Genomic DNA, 13,387 nt, shown 5'->3' with positions numbered 1-13,387 from the left:
TTTCGCTCCTGTCATAAGGATGCCCATACTGGATCAGACCAATTCCTCTGACAGACACTTCAGAGGGTAAGAAAAGAATAGAGTAGTTATCAAGTGATCCACCCCATTGTCCAGTCTCAGCTTCTGGCAAACAGAGGCTAAGGGACATCCAGAGCATAGGGTTGTATCCCTGATCATCTTGACCAATAGCCATTGATTCACCTATCTTAACTTCCAACTCATTTGTTGTTCTGACCATGTAATCCAACATCCACTAGCTACTCTTTCCTCACATCAAATTCAACTTTCTTGTCCTTCACTATTTGGTTATTTCCTTGTCATCTACTTGCCTGGCACTTTGCCAGTGCTGCAAACCTCTGTCCACTTCTGCCACAACTATCTTTGTGTTTTCTTCCATGCTGTCTTTTAAGCATGGGCCGCCCATCCCACCACAATGTCCTCCTTCAAATCCCTCAAGACCCATCTCTACCATTATACCTATGGAAACTGTCAACGGAAAAACAGATGGCTATTGGAAACTGATGATAGCTATTATTTATATCCTATAACTTAGGCAAATGTTTAAAATGACTGAACAAATCAAGTTATGCACATAGGGAGTCGAAGTAATGGCATGTTCTTTTTAGTCTTACTCCTTTAGCTATTCCCTTCAATTGTTTGTTATATCAACTAGTTGAATCTTATCTCAACTGAAATGTTAAGCTCTTCAGAGCAGTGACCCCCATTCTTCTATATGTATAATCATCATCTAGCAGAATGGGGTCCTGTCCCTGATTGTGACTTCAGGGCACTACCATAATATAAGCAGTACAATCTCCCTTTGCTGAGGCAGGTTGTAGTGCCACGGGATAGCCTATATGCTTACACGGATTCACACAAGCACTTTATCCAGGACCTTGTGTACTATTTGAATTTAACTGACGGTCAAAGTCCCTGGGATAGAGTAAAGCATCTAATATGAGATGCAAAAACAGTCTCTTCACCCCGGCCATCTCAACACTACCAAGGCTCATGCTGCACCAAGTCACCAGCAGCAGACCTGTACTAAAACAAGGACAAGATGAGTTAACGAGGCAGATCTTGATGATTCAGTCAAGACTGGACACCTCATCCACGATCAGACCATGGGTGATGATAGTTTTACTGACAGATGACACTGCATATCATGATGTGATGAAGTTGAGACCACTGCCAGACTCTACCCTGTGAACGCACATCTGAGACTGTCCAATTTTTATTTTTTTTAGATTTCCTGATACCGAGTAATATTGTCTACACACTAAAATAAGTAGACTGAGCTAAGGTAATTGTACAGATTGAACCCCAAACTCTCTTGGCTTTGGTGGTTTCGAACAGAACTAATATTTTCACAAGATGTATTTATTTTTTAAAAGTCTAATACAAATAAAAATAGAAAAAAATTACTGAACTAAAAAGTAACTTGTATTTGAATTGCTTCATTTTGTATTCAGGATAATAGGTTTTATACATTGTGCTTCCATGTTGTGAGATTTAGAAGTCAAAGATAAATCTTTTATAAGTGTTCCGTATGGAAACAGTTGAAACAGTAACAGCGCTACTAGAAACCACATGTATTCACACCACACTTCATAATTAAACTAAACAAATGAGTTTAACATGAAAGCTGTTCTGAATACAAAACTGAATAAAACACCTGCCTTAAAAAAAGACTGCATTAAGGTGAAGTTTTTTATGCATGTGTGTGTCCAAATATGGTCTCTGAAACAGAGTTCTGAAAGGTTGGAAACTCAAACAGGAACTAAAAAAATCCTTGTAAAATATCCCTTTCTTTTCTCTCCTTTGAAGATCGATTTTAGCTTGAACTTAGTGCATGTTGCTGAGTAAAGTTAGAACAGATCCAGTTAAAGAGATCAGAATGGAGCTAGCTGCTGCTACATTGTTTTAAGAACTTATAGGGCCAGTTTTCACAAATTAAACACAGGCTAATGTGTGCACCTCATTTATGTGCAAATACCCTGTGTGTGTTAACAAAAATCATGTAACTGGTTTTATATGTGGTCACAGAGCTGCAGATTTTGGAGCCTGTATGCCCTGAATGTATTCACAGATGGATGTGTGGATGTCATTATGTATGACTAACTTTGCAAACCTGGCCCATGGGGTTTAACATCTCAGGCTAAACTCTATCTACAGATAGAATTTAGCTTACCTGATCATTTTCTTTTAGTAGCTTATCTCCTCTTTTATTACTAATGGAGTAATACATTAGTAGAATTTGGAGGCAATCCAGTGTTATTGCTGGAGGCTTCAGGATTAAGCCCCAGCCTTCAGCTCAGGCCACCAGAATTCTTCCAAAGCTGTAGAAACACTCCAGCAACTGATTACCACCATTAAGATGAAGACTTGATATATAATTGCCTTAAGGATAATTAAAATGTTTAAGTCTCCCATTAGAGAAAAAATTCAATTTGTTACAAATTATATTCCATACATTTATCAGATTACCAAGGTGGGATGAATGAGGAAAGAAGATGCTAACAGAAATAAAATTGTCAGGTATTAAATTTCTCATTCTGTCACATGACTTCTCTCCTCAATTCATCATTAATGGGAAGTAGTGAGCTCTGAATCACAAAAGCATGTGTGCATGCAACCACATGAGAGAGGTTTTATTATTAAAGTAGAATAGGCTGAAAAGCAAGTTACCCACAAGAGCTTTGTAATTTAAGGAATTATGTGGAAGTGAACCCTGTAGCATTTGTCTACCAAAGAATCCATCTGCAGAGGAATGGAAATTTATTTGGCAAATCTTCCTTGGATTAGGCTCAAATCTTCCCCCAAACACACAGGCAGAGAGCACCACTAGGAACCTCGTAAAAGGAACTTCAATTCTTATTCTACAAATAGTTTCCCAGATGCCTAACATGCTAAACGGTGCAGTATTTTAACATCTTGCTGGGAAACACCAGAGAGGCTTGAAGGCACTGGCATTTTGGATGGAATGAGATGAACAGGGTACAGTTGGCCAGTGTACTTCTCACGATTGTGGGAAGGAAGCATGTGTACGCATAGGGTATTTCCCTAGGCTGTTTACAGGTGAGACATAGCATACATTCATGCTGGCCTGGGGACTACCCAATTGAGGACAAATACCTTGCTTATGGGAGTGGCCTGACAGATGTCACTGGGAGCCTGAAAGGATGCCTGCTTACTCCCCCAGCTGCCTAATACCCATGTTAATATTTTAGTAATTATCTAATACCATTCAGAACTTCATTCAGTAACTCAGCCCTGGTCTACACTAGGAACAGGCATTGGTATAGCTACATCTCTAACCCATGAGAGACGCAGCTATACCGACCCAACCCCTGCTGTAGACAGTGCTAGGTTGAAGAAGAATTCTTCTGGTAACCCAGCTACCGCTTCCCAGTGAGGTGGATTATGCTTATGGGAGAACCACTCCCCTTGGCGGAGGTAGCATCTATAACTAAGTGCTATAGTGTAGACATACTCTCAGAGTTATTTTAAACAAGAGAGGGGATTTCTTTCATAGAATTACAGGAAGTAAGATAGTAAAAAAGCAAAAGAGGCAGACAAAGAATCCCTCCATCAAATGCTATTCAGGGCTTGTCTACACCTAAAATGATGCAGCAGTGCAGCTCCACCCTTGCAGTACTTCAGTGAAGAGCTACCTATGCTGACAGGAAGGTTTCTCCCATTGGCGTAGGTATTCCATCTCCCTCAGAGGTGGTAGTGTGGGAAAATTCTCCTGTCAGCCTAGCGCTGTCTACCCTGGGGGTTAGGTTGGGTTAACTGTGTTGCTCAGGGGTGTGGATTTTTCACATCCCTTAGTGATGCAGGTATATAAACCTAACTTCCTGGCTATGTTCCATCTAATTTTTTCCATCCATGTGTGGAATGAATTTTGATATGTGCACCAATATTGAGGTAATGTGCGGACGTGCACCACCAGTAGAAACGAAAAAAATCTAGATAAAATATATATTTTTAAAAAGTTACCATAGGGATTACTCCAGCCAGGACAGGTTAGGCATTTTAGAACTCACTACTCAAAGAATTAAATTTAAGCATAAGAGAAATAATATTATGAAATGCATACACCAGTCAAAAACTAGAACAGCAGTACTTTGAAATAATAAAATTACAGAGAATGTGTGTGCACTGCAGGAAGTACCACCACCAGTTTGTGTTGGGAGGTGAGTGTGTGAGAGTATGTATATATGTGTGCTAGATGCTGGGGAAGTGTATGAGAGACTGTACATGCTCTCTTGAAGCAGAGGGGCACTCACCAGAAGGCTCGTTCAGACCGCAGCAGCTGCTAGCAGCTCCATCCTGCTCCTGAGCCTTGTCCCCCCTCCTGTGGTCTGCAGAAATGGGGTACACGGGTGGTGGGAGACACCCTGACATCAGCACCCCACTTCTCCCTCCACTCTGCACAGCAAGGAGGGCCCTGGGAGCAGCTGGCCAGGGGCTCCAAGGCAGAGGGTAGGAGCAATGCATCTGCAGAACAGCGTGGGGAGGGGCACCTGAACAAATGTCACCAGATGTGTGCGGCTCTGCTAATCAAGTGTTCCAAGTGCGCTGCACTTGATTGACTCTTGGGCTGCCGCACAGCTTAGAGGGAATACTGTTTCCCAGTGTAGACCAGGCCTCAGAGAGGGAAATGTATGAGACTTTTCAATGTAGAGGACATCTAGATAGTGGCCCAGCACAGACATGAATGGTGAAGCTTTGTTTGTGCCCTAAGCGAAGTCTGAGAGTGGGGGAAGAATCTAGGTTCATGATGGTGCAGCTCCATGGGGAACGTAACCTTCATGTACCTCTGTTCTGGTCACAGATTGCCTATTGTGCAGCTTATGCTTTAACGTGGAGCCATCCTACAGAGTAGGGAAAGAGAGACCCCTTCCTGCCTGAGCCCCATGCCCTGGCAGAGTGAGGGTCTATTGTCTGAAAACCAGAAAGGTGCAATTCCCATTAAATTGGTGGTTGAGCATTGCTTTACAGGAGTGACGGGCTGCATGCTGCAGCGTGGATGAGGGAGGCGCTGGTTAGCCTGCTCCAAAGCACTGTAAATGCAACTCTGTGAGAAGAGTCCCAGCAAAGACTTCCTCAGCATGGAAAGGCAAAGGAGAATGGGTTTAAACCCTGATTTTTATCCCACCTAACAATATGACTTGTTACATTAAGAGTGGGATGATTATTTTGTTTTTTGGAACCCAAAGTCTCTGGAGTTTGCAAGACTCACAACTAAGCAGGCTGTGAGGAGTTCTCTCTGCGGGAATTCACATGCTCCTGGTTGAACCTCCCACAGTGGAGAAGCAACTTCTGGCAGGGGTCGAGGCCCTACACACCTGTCCCTCTCAACACCCACATCCTGGCAAAGTGCAAAGGATGGTGGCTTGTTGTAGTTGCGTATAACCTGCACTCTCATGCCCCATCTCCTGCCAGAGCACAAGAGTCAGTGGCTTGTGGCAGCAGGGCACAAGCTGCCTTTTGAGGCTCCTGAAAAGCTGCTTATAGCACTTCTAACTTGGCTCAATGCTTGCAGGGCATCATCGCTTGCTGTTATGAGGGGAAAAAGGAGCCTGATTGAGAGGTGCTCTGTCGGAGAACACAAAGATTAGAGACTCACTGCTCCAGTGATTCCGCACCTTAGGTGATGGAGAGAGCAGCTAGAAGCTGAAATGAAATCACCACTACATGAAAACAAATTGAAGTTATGAAACAATCTGGCCAGAAGAAACTGAAAGGACAACCTGTTCAGCTGCTGGAGTTAAAAATATTTGGTGGTCTGAGCTGAAAGGGGGCTTAGTTCTGCAGCCTCCACCAATACTGGACTGCCTCCAAATTCCACAGGTGAGGGGCATCACCCCAATAGTGATAAATGAAAGAAGCCATGCAGTATGCAGCCATGATGCTACCTCCATCAACTGAGGGTAGATGATAGCACTTTCTAAAATTAAACTAAGAAGAAAAAGAGGAAAAACCTCAAACATGTTTGTACTGACATGAGGGCAAGGAAAATGGTTAAGTTGTTCTGGCTCATGAAGTTGTACCAAAGTCCTGAAACTGTTCAACAGCAGTTTTGATCTTTTACTGCAATGCATTGTGCAATTTATCACGCACAAATAATGAGAATGCACTAGGATGAACGTTTTCTCTACATAAAAGCTATGAAGCATACACTATTTCACTGCAGAGAGTCTAAAGCTCTGGAGACTGAAAGAAGTTTAAAATGTGCAGCTTTGTTTTAATTCTCTTGCAAGCCTCATAGGTACCAAAAAATGCAGAAGATCTATTTCAAACCCATCATCAGAGGTAATTAAGCAGTTTCCATCATTTTAAATTCTCCTTTTCAGCGTTGTTAAGAGTTATGTGATACAAGTATAAAATTTATTCTACAATTCTTTTGGCATTAGTGGCAGTGACAATTCTGAGTTTTCAAGTGGATAGTAACAGAATTCCTTTGGAACTGCATATCTGTGGGGCATTATCCATTTATAAGATTTTTTAGATGTACTAAAAACTAAATACATCAACTGTAAAGACAAATATATTTAAAATGATATAACAGCTAAAAACAAGTTGAAAGAAAACCTCTAGTATTTGAAAAACTGTGTCAAGATTTTACCCAAACTAAACAAGCATAAAGTTGTACAGAGATGAACGCCAAATACCTATTACAAATATAACAGGATTTTAATATATAGTTAACTTTATTTCTAATAAAACCAATATTTTAACTCAAACTGATTTTTAATTTCCTTAATCCATCAATTATATACCTGGCATGCCTGTAGCAAGACCCTGACCAAAAGCCAAAGCTGGATTTGCGGCCGCAGCTGCTGCAAGTGACTCTGCCTGTTGCCCTTGCTGACCCTGATTGGGAGTAAGAGGGCGCTGACTTGCTCCAGCACGCAGAACCTACAAAAGACCAATATGATACTATTTTCTTAAAAACTGAGTACAAAATCAATTATACGCTATAAAAGGCCTAGGACAGCTGGTTTGTGTATTTAATGCTTTTTAGTTCTGAATTTAATATTCTGAATACCCCACCTTAAAGTGCATAAACATGTAAAAGTGTAACAGGTATAGACTACTTTGCTGAAAGTATTGTAGCACAAGAGACCTAGGTTCAAGGATTGCCTTGGGTCTTTTGCTAGCCAGCACAATAGAGATCGAGAATATTTTAGAAATGGCTGTGATTCTAGAAGAAAGTAAAATTGTAAAAAGTCCTCCTAAATCTATAAACACATCTGTGAATCCAGACAATTTATTAACTGAAAACCAATCCTTACCTGACAAGCACATAATATAGTAAAAATAAATAAAATAAAATAAAATCTTTACCCTCACATTCCACCAATTTAAAATTTTTATTCCTGGACATTCCATAACTTGAAGGAATTTATCTTATGCTTTGAAAATTTACCAATTGTAGTTTGTAAATACTTACCTAACCTATCCCCCACCAAAACTCAAAACACATCCTTTATCAATATCCAATCTTCTGGAGGTTGATAAGTGAACTTGATTTTGTTTCAGGTTTTTAACTCCTCTACCCAATTATGACAAATATGCTTTATATCTTGTCACCTATTTGACAAACAGTCCTTTTTCCACACACAAATTTGGAAAGAAAAATGCAGTTTAGCTAGTCTTACACCTATGTGTTCCTGCAAAAATATCTTGCATGCAAATTATTTATGGGAACAACTGATTTTAACCTAAACTTTTTAGTTAGGCAACCCACCAACTGCATTTTGACCTTTTTGGGGACCCACCATTTATTTATATATTCACACACACACACAAAACTACTGCGTGCTAGGAGCTGTCACACAGGGCTGGGGAGCACCATTTGAACTGGGGAGGCCCTCCTACCCTCCCAGGCCTTCAACCTCCTAATCTCCCTCCTCTCCACTCCACTCCCCCACCAGCCCAGGCCCCAAGCTCCCTGCACAACTAACCACCTCCCCACCCCAGCCCCTTTGCTCTAACTCTTGAAACCTGCCCCCTCCCTGCAGCACCAGCCAGCCCCTATCCCCAAGGCTGCTGACTGTCCATTTGCTGGCTCTGGCCACTTCCTCCATGCTGCTGCTGCCTGGGACCTGTTCCCTGTGCTGTTGCCCCAGATTAGCAGAAGAGAGAGTGTAGAGATAGAGCACTTATTGCAGACATGCCGTGTGTGTGTGCGCGCACGCGCTTAAGGTGTCTGAAAATCACTGGTGACCCACCTAGACCCTTCCTGGGACCCACTATTTGGGAAACAGGGTTAGATATTCATTCAATAGATGAGAAAAAATTCTGCAAGGAAGAGAGGCTGTTCAACTCTCAAGATAGTTCATCAGTGACAAGTAATGACTAGCAACTGCTTTAAATGGGAGGGAAGATCCAGTTATATAGGCTTCTAAGGTGAGGGTGCAATTTTGGAATTTGAGAGAATGGAAATTCAATAAAAAGACATTACTAGTAAATTATATATTGGCTAAGGATAGCATTGAATGTTTTGTTGTTTTGAGGAAAGGATAATAAAAAGTATCAGATACATAGCCTACATAAGATTTATTTTTGTCTTTAGGAAACATTTTTGTAATGGCTTCAAGCATTACATCACAATTGCCCTCACACAATGAATGGGATTTAAAAAAAAAACATCATAAAAACAAATCTTATAAAAATGAAGCAATCTTGAGTTAAAGATTAATGAAATTAAAGTAGTAAAAATAGCATTTCAATAAATAAAATGGTGAGATTAATTTCAGTGATATATTTTAGTTACTATAATTTCTTGATTTATCAAAACAAAAATAACCCATGGCAGGACACAATGTCAAAGCACATTATCTTCCTGTATAGAGCAACGCCAATGGAAAAACTAGGATTATTGTTTAAAATTAGAGAGAAAAACAACCCCCCCTCAACAATATACTATTTTCCAATAGGTGGAAAATTACTAGAGCTACTACAGCACAACTGCACCCTGCTGCAGCACTATAAGAAGAACTTCAAGAGGATGTGGCAGTCTTTATCCCGATTTCTTTTCTTGCTGTTGACTGTTAAAATCATTTTAAACTTTATATGAATGTTTGAGAGATTATTCATGCAGCACTAGTTACAAAGGGCTTGTCTACACTCGAAATACTACAGCAACACAGCTGCTATGTCACTGTAGTGCTTCAGCGCAGACACTACCCATGCTGACAGAAGGGTTTTTCCTGTCAGGGTAGTAACCTCCCTCCCTTACAGGCAATACCTTTGACCTAGCACTGTCTACACTGGGGTTAGGTTGGCTGAATTACACCACTCAGGGTGTGGATTTTTCACACCCCTTAGACACATAGCTGGGTTACCCTAACTTTTTAGTGTATATTAGGCCCGAGCATTAAAACCCACCTTCAATTAAGTTATAGCAACCCAGACGAAGGAAGCAATTTTTAATGTATTCTTTTTAATTAGGATTGCAACAGTAGCCAAATAAGGAAAAAAATAAAGATTAATTATGCAGCAGGTGAAACTTAAAAGATGCTGATATAATTGGTAATATGAATGAATTTAAGAAATGAGAACTAGTCAAATACTAACCAAAACTTTTGGTATACAGACTGTTGAAAAGCACAAGAGAAAAGTCTAAAGAGTGACATGCAATTTTTGTTTACAGTTCCAGTTGAATTTGTTTATAAACTGATATTTTGAAGTAGCAAACCTTATACAATTTTTTTTTTTTAAATACTGTTCCTCTGCATGAAGATTGTACTCTACCTGTTGCTGTCCTTGTGCTTGTGATGCTGCCTGTTGATTTGCTGTGGTGTTTGCAGCTGTAGCTTGCTGCTGAAATAAATTGGCTGGATATACTCCCCATGGTACTCCATAGTACTGAGGAGGGACCACTGCCGGACCTAACAAAACACATTATTTTCAATTTACTGTTGTTCATCAAAATTATTATTATTCATACTGCAATAGCACCTATAAACTCTGATCAGGATTTTCACTCTACTGTGCTAGTTGCTGAATGAACGTCACACAGAAGACGACATTATCCCTAGCACAAATTAATCTACTTTCAATTTTACAAAGAGAACTTGCATTGTAATTGTCAAGAGCTCTTAAATAAATGTTAGCAAAACCAGACATGTATCTATTTTAAAAGATCCACTTGATTCAATTAATGAGCTTCATTTTAACCCCCCTTTTCTGGTCTGAAACATTAACAGAAGAACACAAGAAAGGCTGATATACTTAGAACAAACAACAACTACCCGTGTATATGAAAAATATCAAGTCACTGTTTCTGTTCTTTGAATGCAGCCGTTTGGTTAGACAGTCAACCCTGACTAAGTTTTAAGCACATAACTGATAACTCCCATACCAATTCAAAGTTGTTCAACTGCTGTACCAGATGGTAGCTTACACCCAACTCTTGATGAGGGACAGCAGTAATTACTTTCTGGACACACTTTATATTCAAGTTACTTCTACAAATAGTTTACAAAAGGTTAAGAAATGATGAACAGATATTTTAATAAATGGTTAATCAATTGTTCCAGAATGAACTCTAGAACAGGTGAACTACCATCATGGCCATCTACAGCACCTTCTACTGACTTGCTCTTAATCATCTATAACCCATACGTCCTATGCTGATCTATAACATGCTTTTAACATCTATTAATTGGTTATAAACCATTTATAACTGAAACTTTACTACAAAGCATGACCCTACTCTGCAGGGATAGGATTGAGAAAAATTACTAGTTTTGGAGGTCAAATTTGGTTGTTTCCACTGTAAGGAATTTTTCACAAGCTTTATCAAAGTTGCTGAGGGTTGGACGAATCACTTTGCAAATTGAAGCTACTACCACCAAAAAAAAAAGTGTCCGTGTTCCTGGTCTATTGGCGTTGAACAGATCAAAAGGAAACATTCCAGTTTATGAACTTCAGTCCCCAATTAGTTTATTAAGTAGGAGTTCCATTTTAAATGTAAATGATCACCCTATAATCCAAACAGATACATGCATGTGGTCAAACAACTTCTGGGAGTGGGACACATAAGAGGGTTCACACTGTAACAATAAACACCCTTCTGGTAGACCCTTGTAAAGTTAGAAACACTTGCATAACATTCAGTAGTCAAAGCTTACATGTAAAAGTATGCTCAAAGTCAGTTTTATCCCACATTAACAAATCACTTCACATTCCACAGGATAAACCCAGCCTATCCTGCCTAAACCAAAGAGCTTCCCATAGCAACTTTCTTGGCCTTTTTTCTTCAACACTCCTGATTCTACACTTCCTCATTCTTTATCCCTTTTCTTGTTTGCAAATACAACCCTGCGATTTTCCTTTGACACTCACACATGATAGATCACATCCTTCAAACTGGGCTGAGATACTGTCTTCATTTTTGAAGCCCAACATTTCCAGTCTACTTGTGATATAAAAAAACCTAGCAGTGAAAGGCTCTTAACCATCATTTCTAATCACCTTGCTCATCAAATGCCACAGTTCTCATGAATTGTGTGCATATTTTAATATTCCTTTCCACCTTCATTACTGGGAGACAACAAACTTAAAATCTAAACCTCTTTCCAAAATGTCAGAAGCAGTTCCAAATACTCCATTTGCCTTAAGCACTCTGCAATATTTGTGGTTTTACATCAGACCTTCCTATTTAAAGGTATTTTTTCCACATCCTGTTGCTGTGTGAAAGACTCATGCAAACAGGGAATACACTGTCTACTGGATAGAGTACTAGACAGAGATTCAAAAGGCATGATTTTCTAATCTCAGTTCTATCAATGACCTGTTGAGTCACCTTGGAAATACACTTAACAGCTCATGGATCTCAGTTTTTCCATTTTAAAAAAAGGAACAACAATACTTAATCTTTTTCTATAATTTTCAGATACAATATTAATAAAAAATATTCTAGACAGAGCAATCTTTGATATTATTTGCAACAATTAAGAGTACAAAATACTCAGAAAGAAAATGCAGTTTATTAAGTGGATTGTGCCCTCTTAATTATTCATAGAAAAAAATCTTCAAAACTACAAATATTGATTTATTTTCTCAATAAAAAAATTTATAAATGCATTTTACTATTTTCAAATTCTAATCAGTAAGTTATAATAAAATTGAGAAAAATTGTTGTTACCTGCTAGTGTTGCTGCTGCAGCTAACCCTGCTGCAGTGTACGGGTCAGTACCTGGAGGAGCGGCACTGATAATGTACGGGTTTGGCACAAAAGCAGCTGGAGCCAAGCCTGCTGAGAATACCCCTGCTATAGTAACAAACAAAGATTTAATTTTAGCAAATGGATCCAACAGACATTATTGCACATTTAAGCAGTGTGATCACAAGTTATACCTGTATTAAAACAAGTACTGCATGTACTCTTCTTGATGTTTTGAAGTGAAGACAAAGTAGCAGAGAAATCATTACTTTCATTTTTTCTAACCACAAAATCTCTGCCCTAACCCCATTCAGTTATGCCACATGAGGGCAAACAAATAAATAGAGAAATTTTATAAGTGCTTATATGCAAATACAAGAGCTGTAGCTCACGAAAGCTTATGCTCAAATAAACTGGTTAGTCTCTAAGGTGCCACAAGTACTCTTTTTCTTTTTGCGAATACAGACTAACACAGCTGTTACTCTGAAACCTAAAAATTAAGATGAACTAAGATGAACTTGAGTGCCTGCTATTAAATGAGGCTATTGATATAATAAGCATCAGAGAAACTTGGTGGAACAATGATAATTAAGGTTTTAGTCACTAGTATATTTAATAAAAGTCATGGTCAGGTCATGGGGAGTAAACAAAAATTCACGGCCCGTGACCTGTCCATGACTTGTACTATATACCCCTGACTAAATGTTGGGTGGGGAGGGAGCACAGGGGTGCCACAGGTGCTCAAGGGGGGTGGAGGAGTGTTGAAATGCAGAGATTTTTTAAAAACACTATTGAAGCTCAACCTAAATGTATACCCCAAATAAAAACACAAAAAACAGTAAGAGGACCACCCCCCCCCCCGACCCCAAAAAAGCTACCACTGCTAAACAACACAGTAAAAGAAGTGGTTGAAGACAAAAAGACATCCCTTTAAAAACTGTCAAATCTTACTGAGGAAAATAGAAAGGAGGATAAACTCTAGCAAGTCAAAAGTATAATTAGGCAGGCCGAAAAAGATTTTGAAGAGCAACTAGCAAGACACAAAAACTTACAGCAAAATTTTTTTTTGTAAGTACATCAGAGGCTGGAAGCCTGCCAAACAATTAGTGGGGCCACTGATGATGGAGATGCTAAAGGAGCACTCAAAGAAGACCAGCCCATTGCAGAAAAGCTAAATGAATTCTTTGCATCGGTCTTCACTGC

At 39.5% G+C, this 13,387-nt stretch overlaps 1 protein-coding gene across 15 annotated transcripts in view; it reads right to left on the bottom strand.

Moving 5' to 3' along the window:
* Window positions 1–13,387, bottom strand: part of PUM2 (pumilio RNA binding family member 2) — a 108,235-nt gene that overhangs the window by 39,126 nt on the left and 55,722 nt on the right. For all 15 annotated transcript variants that reach the window (XM_073335923.1, XM_073335924.1, XM_073335925.1 and 12 more), the window contains 3 exons: window positions 12,167–12,292; window positions 9,769–9,905; window positions 6,789–6,927 (listed from right to left, as the gene is read on the bottom strand). In XM_073335923.1, the coding sequence (XP_073192024.1) occupies window positions 6,789–6,927; window positions 9,769–9,905; window positions 12,167–12,292 (402 nt within the window). The remainder of the gene's footprint in view (window positions 1–6,788; window positions 6,928–9,768; window positions 9,906–12,166; window positions 12,293–13,387) is intronic.

The sequence above is a fragment of the Lepidochelys kempii genome, chromosome 3, assembly GCF_965140265.1.
Source record: "Lepidochelys kempii isolate rLepKem1 chromosome 3, rLepKem1.hap2, whole genome shotgun sequence".
In the NCBI taxonomy this organism is placed as follows: domain Eukaryota; kingdom Metazoa; phylum Chordata; order Testudines; family Cheloniidae; genus Lepidochelys; species Lepidochelys kempii.
The sequence above is the reverse complement of the archived record's forward strand: the minus strand, read 5'-3'. Positions and strand labels throughout refer to the sequence as shown.